At 37.3% G+C, this 14438-nt stretch overlaps 1 protein-coding gene across 1 annotated transcript in view; it reads left to right on the top strand.

Annotated features, from left to right (window-relative positions):
* DCBLD2 (discoidin, CUB and LCCL domain containing 2) overlaps positions 1 to 14438 on the top strand; it is a gene marked incomplete at its 5' end in the record, with an annotated part of 100586 nt that overhangs the window by 46664 nt on the left and 39484 nt on the right. The window contains one exon of the mRNA XM_080797993.1: positions 7543 to 7680. Coding sequence (XP_080654119.1) covers positions 7543 to 7680 — 138 coding nt within the window. The remainder of the gene's footprint in view (positions 1 to 7542; positions 7681 to 14438) is intronic.

The following is a 14438-nucleotide window of genomic DNA, read 5'->3' as shown; positions in this document are numbered from 1 at the left end:
TCATCCTTTCCCAGAGTATTTTGCTAAGTGCTTGCATTACTTGTATAATGGTTAAAACCTTTGATGAAAGGGTAACCAAGTGAGGAGAGAGACATTCATTTTGCCTGGGAATAAGATGTGAGGGAAGGTGTTTATCTGGTATATATTGAGCTCACTTAAGCACCTACGAAGTTAGCCACTGTACTCTTCTTTTTTCTTTTTCTTTTTTTAATTTTTTTTTAGTTTTTATTTATTTATTTATTTATTTATTTATTTATTTATTTATTTGACAGACAGATCACAAGTAGTCAGAGAGGCAGGCAGAGAGAGAAGGGAGGAAGCAGGCTCTCTGCTGAGCAGAGAGCCCGATGCGGGGCTCGATCCCAGGACGCTGGGATCATGACCTGAGCCAAAGGCAGCGGCTTTAACCCACTGAGCCACCCAGGTGCCCCGACTTTTTCTTTTCTTTTTAAATTAAGATAGTTTGTTCTTTAGCACTTACTGCCTTTTGAGTTTCACAGAAAGTAGTTTTTTTTTTTTTTTAATTTATTTATTTGACAGACAGAGATCACAAGTAGGCAGAGAGGCAGACAGAGAGAGAGGGAGAAGCAGGCTCCCTACTGAGCAGAGAGCCCGATGCGGGGCTCCATCCCAGGACCCGGGGATCATGACCTGAGCCGAAGGCAGAGGCTTTAACCCACTGAGCCACCCAGGTGCCCCCACAGAAAGTAGTTTCTTAAAACGTTTCATTTCTTTTAAAATTTTTTAGAGCACTTCCATATTCAATCTAATAATTTGGAATTTCCTAGCATTAGTATACATGATAATATTTTTGTAAAGACAACTTTGCATCGCAAGATAATATTCTTTAAGTAGGATCTTTTTCATTTGTACCTAAGAGTATCTGTAAAGTCATTATTTGTATTGAGGGCCTTAATCAGCCTTGTAATAAAATCACACATATACGTAGGTCCTTAAGTGACAAGGAACAGCTAGTGCTGATGAAACTTGTTCACATTTGCAAGTGTTTAAGTGTTTAAGTGACAAGGAACAGCTAGTGCTGATGAAACTTGTTCACATTTGCAAGTGTTAACTGACTTATGTAGAGATTCTAGTTGATAAAATTTCTCTTTCCTTTACTGATTCCCATTTGGCCTTACGATTTAATATGATGGGCACTGGCTCTGCACACATTTGGCTTTGCTAACAAATTATAGAGTTTCAGATATTTTATATTTAAGGTAAGATGTGGAATAACATCAATTTTATATTACTGTTTTTAATGTTAAGTCATTTGAAAATATTTAGTATTCAAAAATAATTAACTGTTTAATATTTATTCTATTTACCAGTCTGTTTTTTAGTTATTTAGTATTGAAAAAAGTCTGAAGATTTAATCATCTCTTCTTTTTATATATGTGATAGTAACTGTTATAGGACTTTTTGAATGTTGTTTTTCTTGACTGTTAAAATTTTTGGTATTTTTATTATTAAAGTTAATACTAATTTTTATTTAAATTGCATGCCATATTTAGGACCAGGAAGCCTTTTCTTTCCCACAGGTGTTTTTTGTTTTATGTTTTTTGTTTTTTAAAGATTTTATTTATTTATTTGACAGAGAGAGAGACAGGGAGAGAGGGAACACAAGCAAGGGGAGTGGGAGAGGGAGAAGCAGGCTTCCCGCAGAGCAGGGAGCCAGATGTAGAATCATGACCTGAGCTGAGGGCAGACGCTTAATGACTGAGCCACCCAGGAGCCCCTCCACAGGTGTTTTTAAAGAAATAAAGGATGAGCAAAGACATACATTGAACACCCTATTACCTAAGACAGTGTGTGTGCTCGTGCACATGCCTTGATGTTTGGTATTGATTTACTAAATGCTAAGTAAGTTGAGAAGCTGTAGACTGAATCTTCTTGGCTTTCAAATTAAGTGTTTTTTTTTTTAATTTTATAAATGTATATTCATTGTTATTTTTAGATTAGTTCTTTTGGTTGTTACTTTTTTGTTTACAACTTTTTCCTAAAAGTTCTGTAAAATGATGGAAGAGCCATACTGCCTCTTAAAAACCAGTTAAGCTGGGGCTCTGCGGTGGCTCTGGCAGTTAAGTGTCCGACTCTTGGTTTCTGCTCAGGTCATGATCTCAGAGTGGGGCTCTGGCTCAGTGTGGAGTCGACTTGAGATTCTGTCTCTCCCTCCCCCGCTTCCCCTCTTCCCTCTCAAGTATGTGTGTGTATGAGCTCTCCGCTCCTCTATAATAAATAAATAAATCTTCAAAAAAAAGTTATGCTAAGATTATAAATATAGTTCACTGTAAGACACAATAGCATGCTTTCTGTAGTTTTCTGTGCCTCAAGGGAGAAAATTTGTTTGAGGGGCTTTTCTTTGTCAGTTTATGTCAGGCAAATCTGACTGGAGGACAGAAAAATTGAACTGAACCTTTCCAAGTTGAGGGGAAAAAATAATCTAAAATACAATGATACAGGGGTGCCTGGGTGGCTCAGTTGTTAAGTGGCTGCCTTTGGCTCAAGTCATGATCCGAGGGTCCTGGGATCGAGCCCTGCATCGGGCTGCCTGCTTGGCAGAAAGCCTGCTTCTCCCTCTCCCACTCCCCCTGCTTGTGTTCCCTCTCTTGCTGTGTCTCTCTCTGTCAAATAAATAAAATCTTTTTAAAAAATTAAAAAATAAAACACAGTGATACATAGAATGAAATATGATATCTACATCTTGTATGTTATTCTATTCATATGTGGGCCTGAAACTATTCTCAGAACAAACTAGTTACTTTGCTTATCTTAAAAGTTTTTGTAAATTATTACATACATAAGCTAATTTTCTTAATTCAGAAATTATAAAGCTTTGGAGAATTATGTCTTGAAAGAAAAGTTCAATGTATAAATCTATAGACAGTGTTAGATGTTTTAGAATTTGGGGGGGTTGTTTTAACTGACAACTGTCGGTATGGCCTTAGGGTTAAATCATTTCCATTTTCCAGAAGAAACAAAGAATTACCTGGTTTTAGATCTAATACATAAAACGTACAAAATTAGAAAATGTATTTAAAACAATTATACTACTTTTTCATTGGCAGGAGAAAAAACAGTTGTAAAGAATAACTCATTTTTGGGATGTCTGGGCGACTCAGTAAGTTGGGCATCTGACTTTGGCTCAGGTCATGATCTCAGGGTCCTGGGATCAATAGAGCCCTGCTGCAATGGCCTATATCCTCGGCAGGGAGTCTGTTCTTCCCTTTCCCTCTGCTCTTCCCCTCGCTTATTCTCTTTCTCTCTCTCTCAAATACAATCTTTAAAAAAAGAAGGAAAAATTCATTTTTAAGGTACAGCTGAATGTCGCAATTCTGCTTATATGTGATCTTTTGGAAACATTGATTCAATAAAAAACGGTTTTAGAGTGAGATGGAAAGACTAGCCTTTTAGCAATTATCTCAAAATGAAGGTGACATAGATTTAAATAATTCAATTTAGGACAAAAGTAATATTACAAGATGATGGTTTATACAAAAAGACAAGCTGAAGCATTTACTAATTTAGTTAAGGAACGAGACTATTGCTGGATGATGAGGGAAAGAACACAAGGGTGTTGTTGCTGTGGGTGGAAAGGAGACAGCAGCTAGACCGCTGCAGACACTAGAGGTTGCCAAGTGCTACCCCAGATCATTTACAGAGGAGATCATGCTGTTATTAAACACTTCTCCTTGCAGCCCTAAGTGTCAACTCCATTACTGGGAAGTAGTGTGTGGAAGAAGAAAGCGTGGGACAAAATGGAGGACCCAGATTCTTGTACTGGTTTCACCTCTAACAAGTAGTGTTATTTTGGACAATCCACCAATGTTTGATTTTCAGATTTTTCAGCTGTCAGCAGCTTGGAATAGATCGCTGAAGGCCACTTTCTGCTCTGACTCTGTGGACTTTTTTTTTTTTTTTTGCATGAAACGCTTGATCGTCTCTGATAATACACATTGTTTCAATGTTTGTATTTCTTTTGAAAACCTTATTATTGAGCTATTATTTCATACCATAAAATTCACCTATTTTAAATGCATAGTTTGATGAGTTTCAGTAAATTTATATAGCTGTGCAACATCACATTTTAAAATGTGAGTTCACATTTTAATGAACTCTCTGTATGTCACACCAGAAAGTTCCCTTGTGCCCATGTGTGGTCAGTTCCCACTTTACCTCCAGTCCCAGGTAGCCACTGATCTATTATTTCTAATTTTTTTTTTAGAAAGATCATAAATAGTTTCTTCTATTTAGCATAATGTTTTTGAGGTTCATCCACGTTGCTGCATATATCATTAGTTTGTTTCTGTCTTTTGGTGAGTAGTAGTACTTAGTATGAATATGTGCCACATTTTTTTTTCTGCTAGTTGATAAACAATTAAGTTGTTTTTGTTTGGGGCAAATATGAGTAATGGTGCTGTGACCATTTGAATAACCCTTCTGTGGACATGTGGTTTCTTTCCCCTTGGATAAATAACAAATGGAATTGCTGGATTGTGTGAGATAATATATACAAACTTTAACTTTTTTAGAAACTGCCAAATTAGGATGCCTGGGTGGCTCAGTGAGTTAAGCCTTTGCCTTTGGCTCAGGTCATGATCTCAGGGTCCTGGGATTGAGCCCTGCATTGAGCTTTCTGCTCAGCAGGGAGCCTGCTTCCTCGTCTCTCTCTGCCTGCCTCTCTGCCTACTTGTGATTTCTCTCTCTGTGGCAAATAAATAAACAAAATCTTAAAAAAAAAAAAAAAAGAAAGAAAGAAAGAAAGAAAAGAAAAAGAGACTACCAAATTGCTTCCCAGAAACGGCTATGCCATTTTACAGTTCCTACCATCAGTGTTTGAAGATACCAGTTTCTCTACATCCTCACCAATATTTGATATTAACAGTCTTTTTGATTATAGCCATTTTAGTGAGAGTGTCATGAGATCTCATAGTTTTAATATTAATTTCCCTAATGGCTAACGCTCTTGAGCATCTTCTCATGTATCTATTTGCCATTTGGTAGGTCTTCTTTATAGACGTGGCTGTTTGGGGCGCCTGGGTGGCTCAGTTGGTTAAGCGTCTACCTTCAGTTCAGGCCATGATCCCAGCGTCCTGGCATGGAGCCCTCTGTTGGTCTTCTGCTCAGCGGGGAGCTTGCTTCTCCCTCTCCCTCTGCCCCTGCTTATGCTCTCCTTCTCTCTTTTTCAAAGTAAATAAATACAATCTTAGAGATGTGGCTATTTAAATCTTTTGCCCATTTTATAAGATGAAATTGTTTGAGTTGTAAGAATTCTTTACACATTTTGGATATGGGTACTTTATCAGATTAATGTTGTGTGAATATTTTCTCCCAGTCAGTGTTGTGTCTTTTCATTTTCTTACTGGTGTCTTTTGAAGAGGGAACATTTTAAATTTTGATTAAGTGCAAATTACTCATTTTTTTCTTTAATGGACTTGCTTTTTGGTGTTGGATCTAAGAACTCTTTGCCTAGCCCAAATTCACAAAGATCTCTCCTATGTTTTCTTGTAAGAGTTCTATAAGTTCAGCTCTTATAATTAGGTCTGTGATCCATTTTGACTTGAAGTAAAGTTCTAAATTCATTTGTTTTTGCATATTTATATCCACCTGGTTTAATATATGTGTTGAAAGAGTTATCCTTTGTCCATTGAATTACCTTCATGCCTTTGTCAGAAATCAGTTGACCACATATGTGGGTTTATTTCTGAACTCTGTTCTGCTCTACTGAAATATGTGGAGATGCAGGTGTAGACATAAACATAAATAAAGATTTAGATATAGATCTAGATTTGCTGTTACAGTGTGTCATATTGTCTTGATTACTGTGGTTTTATAATAAGTTTAAATTTAGTCAGGTTATAGTAGTCTTTCAACTGTTTTCCACTACACAGTTCTGGCTGTTCTCTGTCCTTTGCATCTCCATATACATTTTAGCCTCAACTTGTTAATTTCTAAAAAGAAAAAAAAACTAGCATTTTGATAGGGATTACATTGAATCAATAGATCAATATAGGAAGAACTGACATCTTAACAGTATTGAGTCTTTCACTTCATGAAGTTGGTCTGTTTTCCATTTTATTTAGTTTTCCTTTAATTTTTCTCAGCAGTGTTTTCTATTTTATAGTGTACTGGTTTTGATTTTTTTTTTTTTTTTAAGTGCCATGAGCGTGGGGGTTGGGGCAGAGAGAAAGAATCTTAATCAAGCTCCACCACAGGGCAGAGCCCAACAGGGGGCTTGATGCCATAGCCCTGAGATGACCTTGAGGTGAAATCAAGAGTCAGATGCTTAACTGACTGAGCCACCCCAACATCCCTTGAATTTCTTCTTTAAAAATTTGTCCCAAATATTCTAATATTTTTGATGCTGTTATAAGTTTTAAAAATTTCATTACAGAGTATTTGTGACAAGTATGTGGAAATATAATTGATTTTTTATATTGATCCTGTGACATTGTTAAACTCCCGTACCAGTTCTGTTGGGCTTTTCTTGATTGCTTAGGATATTTTATTCACAAAATCATACATAGTCCTTGAAAATGGTGTTTATGGAAGTACACATTATTCTTATTCTAGAATGATGTTGCCACAACCAAAAACATTTTTGGAATGTTATTCTTTATTCAGAATTTGTTAGATTACCAAGCACTTAAGAAAATGCATTTTTGGGGTGCTTGGGTGGCTCAGTGGGTTAAAGCCTCTGCCTTCAGCTCAGGTGCTGGGATCAAGCCCCACATCCATTGGGCTCTCTGCTCTGTGGGGAGCCTGCTTCCTCTTCTCTCTCTGCCTGCCTCTCTGCCTACTTGTGATCTCTGTCAAATAAGTAAATAAAATCTTTAAAAAATGCATTTTTGTTAGTTATTGGTGGAAATCTTGCTCTAATTTTTTTCTTTTTCCCTTTTATTAATCTGTATTGAGGATATGCTTTTTATATGTCTATTAGACATTAAAGGAAAAAAGTTGGCAGTTGGATATATACCCCTAAAGTTCAAGAAAAAGCTCTGGATAGAGGTGTATGTGAATTGTCAGAGCATAGTTAAAGTTGTAGGACTGGGCATGATTACCTAAAGGGATTGACTTAGAGTTCAGTGATTCTCGGAAGGAGAATTGAGGGGAGTCTGAAAAAGGTTTAAGAGGTACCCTAAGCCCAGGAATCTAGGGGCACCTTGTGAGGAGTATGTTAGGAAAATTACTGATTAACTATACATTTGTTTATGAGCCACCTGCATGCATGAAATGCTTTAAGATAATTTTTTTTAATTCCTCAGTATTCTAAGAGTGTACAAGAAATGTATTTCACAAGAAATTGAACCTTGTAAGATCACTGATGCTTATACCATATTTTTCCTTTGAATTATTTACAGTTATTGCTTGGCTGTTTTTTTCTTCAGAGTAATGTGATTTTTTTTTAATCACTAAACATTCTACTTGTCATTTTCTGTTTAATGTCCAGTTTGGTATATTTTTCTGATGCTCTTACCTACATTGTAAATATTACTGACTTCATGAGAGTCATACCAAATATCTTTTTTTCTTCATTCCTAGGCAAATACTGTGGTCTGGGGTTACAGATGAACCATTCAATTGAATCAAAAAGCAATGAAATTACAGTGCTGTTCATGAGTGGGATCCATGTTTCTGGACGAGGATTTTTGGCCTCATACTCAGTTATAGAGAAACAAGGTAATTTTCAACTTTATATCACAACTTCCACATTTTACAATTTGTAAAAATAAAAATGAAATGTTTCTTCTAGTACTTGTTATTTGAGATTGGAATAGAGTAGAAAGACTAAACAGTTAATAACATATATAAATTTTATGAATAAAATTAGTTCTGTTTCAGAATTCTAAAAATTAGTATATTAAATTTTTATAAATTCCATATACCAATAATTATATAAGTTTCATACACTTCCCTTTCCACAGTAGAGGAAATACTGATTTCTCACTTTTATAAGATTGGAACACAAATGACAATAACTTTTTAAAAATCTGTCAGTTTTTGAAATGTGTCATATAAATATAAAGTTCCATTATCCACAGCTTACCATTTCATAGTACTGTGTTAAAGACTACATTACCATTCTTCTCAAAAGAATAGATTCTGACTCCACCAGGAGTATGCTTGGGAATGCTGTCTGAGATGCTGCAAAATAAACCTGAGATATTGGCTAGATTGTTACTGTTGATAGTGCCAAGGAGGGAAATTAAAAGCAAGGCTATTGAGTGGAATAGAATGCAAAATTTACTTGAATTTCTAAAATAAAATGTGAGACTTGAATAAAATCTCTCATGAATTTTGGCTACTGTGGCATGGATTTGTTTCCTCTGCTATTAAGAGCACTGTGGTAGGAAAGTTTTAGGAAGTGCTCCTAATGCAAGGATATGTCAGACAAAGCAATCATTTAAATCAGAAAATAGATGATTATTCTGACATTGAACAATGATTTAACTAAGCTGACAACTTAAAATTTTTAAAAAGCTGTTACTTTATGTTATATAAATGAGAAAATTGAGAACAGGCAGTGCAAGCTATTCTTTTTAGCTCTGGTGGGTTCGAGATAAACAGGATAGGTATCATTAGCGGTTTATTTAGAATGTGATAGAGAAGCAGCTGTTCTGTGGGAAGAAAGGCTTACTTTTTCCTAATTTCTGAGCTATGGGACAAAGTGGGAAAGCTAATAAAATTGCACTGAGAGAATGAGAAAGAAGACTTACTTGGATGGAATAATGGAAAGGAAGAAAACTGGAAACATCACACTAAATGAAAATGTTTCCCACAGAATCAGCGCAAGTAAGGCAGCAAGGTGTTGTAGGAGGAACACCCCTGCCTCTGTCACATGCTCGCCAGGTGATTGCTGGCCAGTTGTCTCACTTCTGTGACCTCTGTGGATTGGTTACAAGGACTAACTCTAATATGTGTGTAGTGTCTGTAAGCACATGACACAGTAGGCACGAAACAAATGTTAGTTTCCTCCTATCACTACCATACACCACAAACACATATTCATTCCCCACCATCAGGAAAGTAGAAAACACTGAGTGAGATGATGGTAGGTTCCCATCCTTTCAGGTTTATTTCTTGGAAGTCTTGAGTTGATAGGTGAGAGGATAGAAAATACACAATTCATTTGCATCTAAAGCTCCTTGAGTTGCCTCCTCTCACTATCAGCTTAAACTGTTAATTTTTTTCTTCATATTTTCCCCTTTCTCTCTTCATTAAGTATTGAGTTGAAGGTTTCTTTTTTTAAGATTTATTTATTTTAGAGAGTGTGCACATGCACACATATGCTCACACAAGTATGGGGAAGGGCAGAGGGAGAGGGAGAGAATCCTCAGGCAGACTCCCTGCTTAGTGTGGAGCCCAACATGGAGCTGGATCCCAGAACCCCGAGACCACGACCTGAGGCAAAATCAAGAGTTGGCTGCTTAACCAGCTGAGCCACCCAGGTGCCCCTTGCTAACATTCTTGAAAATAAATATCCCTTCATTTAAAAAAAAAATTTATATTATGTATTTAAATTATGGAACTTTTTGTTCCACAGAAAACTGAATGTCCTTTATTAAAGTTTAAGATTTGACAGTGATCTTAGGTAACAGAATCAGTGTGTTGTAGACTTACATATGTCTGCCAGATTTCAAGTGGTTATGTCACTATTTTACATGAGTCTTAGATACCAAAGTTCTTTGAAATATCTACCATAATCTGGAACTTTTTTTTTTTTTTAAGATTTTATTTATTTATTTGACAGAGATCACAAGTAGGCAGAAAGGCAGGCAGAGAGAGAAGAAGAAGCAGGCTCCCCACAGAGCAGAGAGCCAGATGTGGGACTTGATCCCAGGACCCTGGGATCATGACCCAAGCCTAAGGCAGAGGCTTTAACCCACTGAGCTACCCAGGCGCCCAATCTGGAACTTTTTTATAATAAAGGCATATTCATGGGAATTCCTCATTTCACACCTCTTTCCTGAGTTTTTACTTAGGTATCTGTGTATACTTGCTTCCTCTAGAAAGCATTTGTTTTATTTAAAGTTGTAAGAGAATTGGCTGGGTGCCTGGGTGGCTCAGTGGGTTAAGCTTCTGCCTTTGGCTCAGGTCATGATCTCAGGGTCCTGGGATCGAGCCCAGCATCAGGCTCTCTGCTCAGTGGGGAGCCTGTTTTCCCCCTCTCTCTCTGCCTACTTGTGATTCTGTCAAATAAATAAATAAAATCTTAAAAAAAAAAAAAATAAGTGAATTGGCTAAATCCAAGAGAACCCTCCATGAATTTCTTACCATTTCTTCTTGGGTGGCCTTTCAGACACAGTTTCTTTTATTTTTTTTTATTTTTATTTTTTTATTAAATTTTTTATTTATTTTCAGCATAACAGTATTCATTGTTTTTTCACCACACCCAGTGCTCCATGCAATCTGTGCCTTCCCTAATACCCACCACCTGGTTCCCCCAACCTCCCACCCCCCCGCCCCTTCAAAACCCTCAGGTTGTTTTTCAGAGTCCATAGTCTCTCATGGTTCACCTCCCCTTCCAATTTCCCTCAACTCCCTTCTCCTCTCCATCTACCCTTGTCCTCTATATTATTTGTTATGCTCCACAAATAAGTGAAACCATATGATACTTGACTCTCTCTGTTTGACTTATTTCACTCAGCATAATCTCTTCCAGTCCTGTCCATGTTGCTACAAAAGTTGGGTATTCGTCCTTTCTGATGGAGGCATAATACTCCATAGTGTATATGGACCACATCTTCCTTATCCATTCATCCGTTGAAGGGCATCTTGGTTCTTTCCACAGTTTGGCGACCGTGGCCATTGCTGCTATAAACATTGGGGTACAGATGGCCCTTCTTTTCACTACATCTGTATCTTTGGGGTAAATACCCAGTAGTGTAATTGCAGGGTCATAGGGAAGCTCTATTTTTAATTTCCTGAGGAATCTCCACACTGTTCTCCAAAGTGGCTGCACCAGTTTGCATTCCCACCAACAGTGTAAGAGGGTTCCCCTTTCTCCACATCCTCTCCAACACACGTTGTTTCCTGTCTTGCTAATTTTGGCCATTCCAACTGGTGTAAGGTGGTATCTCAATGTGGTTTTGATTTGAATCTCCCTGATGGCTAGTGATGATGAACATTTTTTCATGTGTCTGGTAGCCATTTGTATGTCTTCATTGGAGAAGTGTCTGTTCATATCTTCTGCCCATTTTTTAATATGATTGTCTGTTTTGTGTGTGTTGAGTTTGAGGAGTTCTTTATAGATCCTGGATATCAACCTTTTGTCTGTACTGTCATTTGCAAATGTCTTCTCCCATTCCGTGGGTTGCCTCTTTGTTTTGTTGACTGTTTCTTTTGCTGTGCAGAAGCTTTTGATCTTGATGAAGTCCCAAAAGTTCATTTTCGCTTTTGTTTCCTTCGCCTTTGGAGACATATCTTGAAAGAAGTTGCTGTGGCTGATATCAAAGTGGTTACTGCCTATGTTCTCCTCGAGGATTCTGATGGATTCCTGTCTCACGTTGAGGTCTTTTATCCATTTCGAGTTTATCTTCGTGTACAGTGTAAGAGAATGGTCGAGTTTCATTCTTCTACATATAGCTGTCCAGTTTTCCCAGCACCATTTATTGAAGAGACTGTCTTTTTTCCACTGGATATTTTTTCCTGTTTTGTCGAAGATTATTTGACCATAGAGTTGAGGGTCCATATCTGGGCTCTCTACTGTGTTCCACTGGTCCATGTGTCTGTTTTTATGCCAGTACCATGCTGTCTTAGTGATCACAGCTTTGTAATAAAGCTTGAAATCAGGTAACGTGATTCCGCCAGTTTTATTTTTGTTTTTCAACATTTCCTTAGCAATTCGGGGTCTCTTCTGATTCCATACAAATTTTAGGATTATTTGCTCCAGCTCTTTGAAAAATACTGGTGGAATTTTGATCGGAATGGCATTAAAAGTATAGATTGCTCTGGGCAGTATAGACATTTTAACGATGTTTATTCTTCCGATCCAAGAGCATGGAATTGTCTTCCATTTTTTTGTGTCTTCTTCAATTTGTTTTAGGAGTGTTCTGTAGTTCCTCAAGTACAGATCTTTAACCTCTTTGGTTAGGTTTATTCCGAGGTATCTTATGGTTCTTGGTGCTATAGTAAATGGAATCGATTCTCTAATTTGCCTTTCTGTATTTTCATTGTTAGTGTATAAGAAAGCCACTGATTTCTGGACATTGACTTTGTATCCTGCCACATTACTGAATTGCTGTATGAGTTCTAGTAGTTTGGGGGTGGAGTCTTTCGGGTTTTCCATATAAAGAATCATGTCATCTGCGAAGAGAGAGAGTTTGACTTCTTCCTTGCCAATTTGGATACCTTTTATTTCTCTTTGTCGTCTGACTGCTGTTGCTAGGACTTCTAATACTATGTTGAACAAGAGTGGTGAGAGTGGGCATTCTTGTCGTGTTCCTGATCTCAACGGGAAGGCTGCAAGCTTTTTCCCATTGAGGATGATATTTGCTGTGGGTCTTTCCTAGATAGATTTGATGAAGTTTAGGAATGTTCCCTCTATCCCTATACTTTGAAGCGTTTTAATCAGGAACGGATGCTGGATTTTGTCAAAAGCTTTTTCTGCATCAATTGAGAGGATCATGTGGTTCTTCTCTCTTCTCTTATTGATTTGTTCTATCACATTGATTGATTTGCGAATGTTGAACCATCCTTGTAACCCAGACACAGTTTCTTTTAATGACTCATTCATTTGAATGCTGATAGGCTTTGGTTGGAGAGCCTGTTTGTTTCCATCCAGGAAACTTTGCTGCCACACTGAATTCTATGAGTATTTTCAAGGAACCTCACTACGTGTCCCCAGCTTAGCAACCTAGTTAGAAATTTAGAGTATTTGGGAATGAAAAGATTGTGAAAAATTTTGCTACAACAGCTTCTTTGTTTGTTAAACTCTCAAAGACACTTGCTAATGTTATGCTATGTGTTGTTGATAGAGTCATGATTTTGTGTGACGTAGACTAATTTTCATGCCTTTATGCAAGAACACATGGCAAAATTATATTTCCTTCAGTGCCTTATTTCCTGCAATATGCCTAGCACTGAAAAAAAACAGAAGTATAAATAAGAGAGTTATTCCTTCATGGAGCTTACAATACAGGGTTGGGAAAAAGCATTAAACACATGGTAGTAGCTCAGTTGCAGTTATGACAAGGAGTATGATGAAGGGAAAGTTCCAGCAATAGGCCAGAAGGGTGGGGGGAGTAGGAGATCATCAAGAGCCTAACTCTTTACAGGAAGTCACTTTTAAGCAGGGAACCCAAGGATTAATTGGGAGGTTCTAGAGGGACAAGAAGGAAAAGGAAACTATTCTAGGGAAGAGAATAATAGATGCAAAGACCCTGTGGTAGGAAGGAGCTTTGGAGGAGCAAGAAAGGAAGCTGGCACAGCTAAGGTGGAATTGGCTGTTTGATGAGTAGTTCATGTTATTCAGGGCCTTGTAGAAAATGTCAGGGTAGGAGCTTATTCCTAAGAGTTATGGAAGCTGTTAGAGCTGAGTAGTGATACGATTGGACTTGTTTTTGTTTATTCTTATTATCTTCTCTGCTCTGTGAAAAGTGGGTTGAAGACAGGAATAGTAGTAGGGAGTCCAGTGAAGAGGCTATTGGACCCTGGGTCAGAAATGATTGAATTAAGAGGTCTTATTATAAATGTAACTCTAGAATTAAGCCAGATTCTAATCCTTTCTAAAGACTTGAGAAACAGACCTGTCTGCTACAAGAAAACATTTCAAAATATTAAGATTCTTCCTACATGATTTTCAGTTGTAGTAGGAGGCTTTGGACACAGAGAAGCCCTCTTGCATGAATCGGAACTCCTTGAATATCCAGGTTGTGTCTAGGGCACTTTACTTGGTGTCCTCTTCACTTTTGTGTCCAGTTTTCATAACTTTAATGGTTTTATTCCTCTCAGTTAGTTTTAATGATCTTTGAGCAGTACTGTCCAGTCTTTTCCATTACCAGTTATCTCTTAATTTTTACCTGTAAATCTCAGTTTTGAAAGATTATATCTGCCAGTGAAAGGAACTTTTTCTGTTTGCCCATTGGGTAGCAAGAAAATACAAAACAACTGTTATTAGCACATGCAGTAATTATTAGAGGATTGGTATTTTTACTCTGAGTTGGTATAATTATATCAAATTCCAGCTAGACTTTCTGAAATTGAAATTTTTTTTAAGATTTATTAATTTTTTAATTTTTTAAATTTAAATTCAGTTAACGTACACTGTATTATTGGTTTCAGAGGTAGAGGTCAGTGATTCATCAGTCTTATATAACACCCAGTGCTCATTACATCACCTGCACTCCTTAATGTCCATCACCCAGTAACCCCATCCCTTTTCCACCTCCCCTCAGTTTATTTTCTATGATTAAGAGTCTCTTACGGTTTGTCTCCCT

This window comes from Martes martes (assembly GCF_963455335.1).
Source record: "Martes martes genome assembly, chromosome: 1".
NCBI classification, from domain to species: Eukaryota; Metazoa; Chordata; class Mammalia; order Carnivora; family Mustelidae; genus Martes; species Martes martes.
The sequence above is the reverse complement of the archived record's forward strand: the minus strand, read 5'-3'. Positions and strand labels throughout refer to the sequence as shown.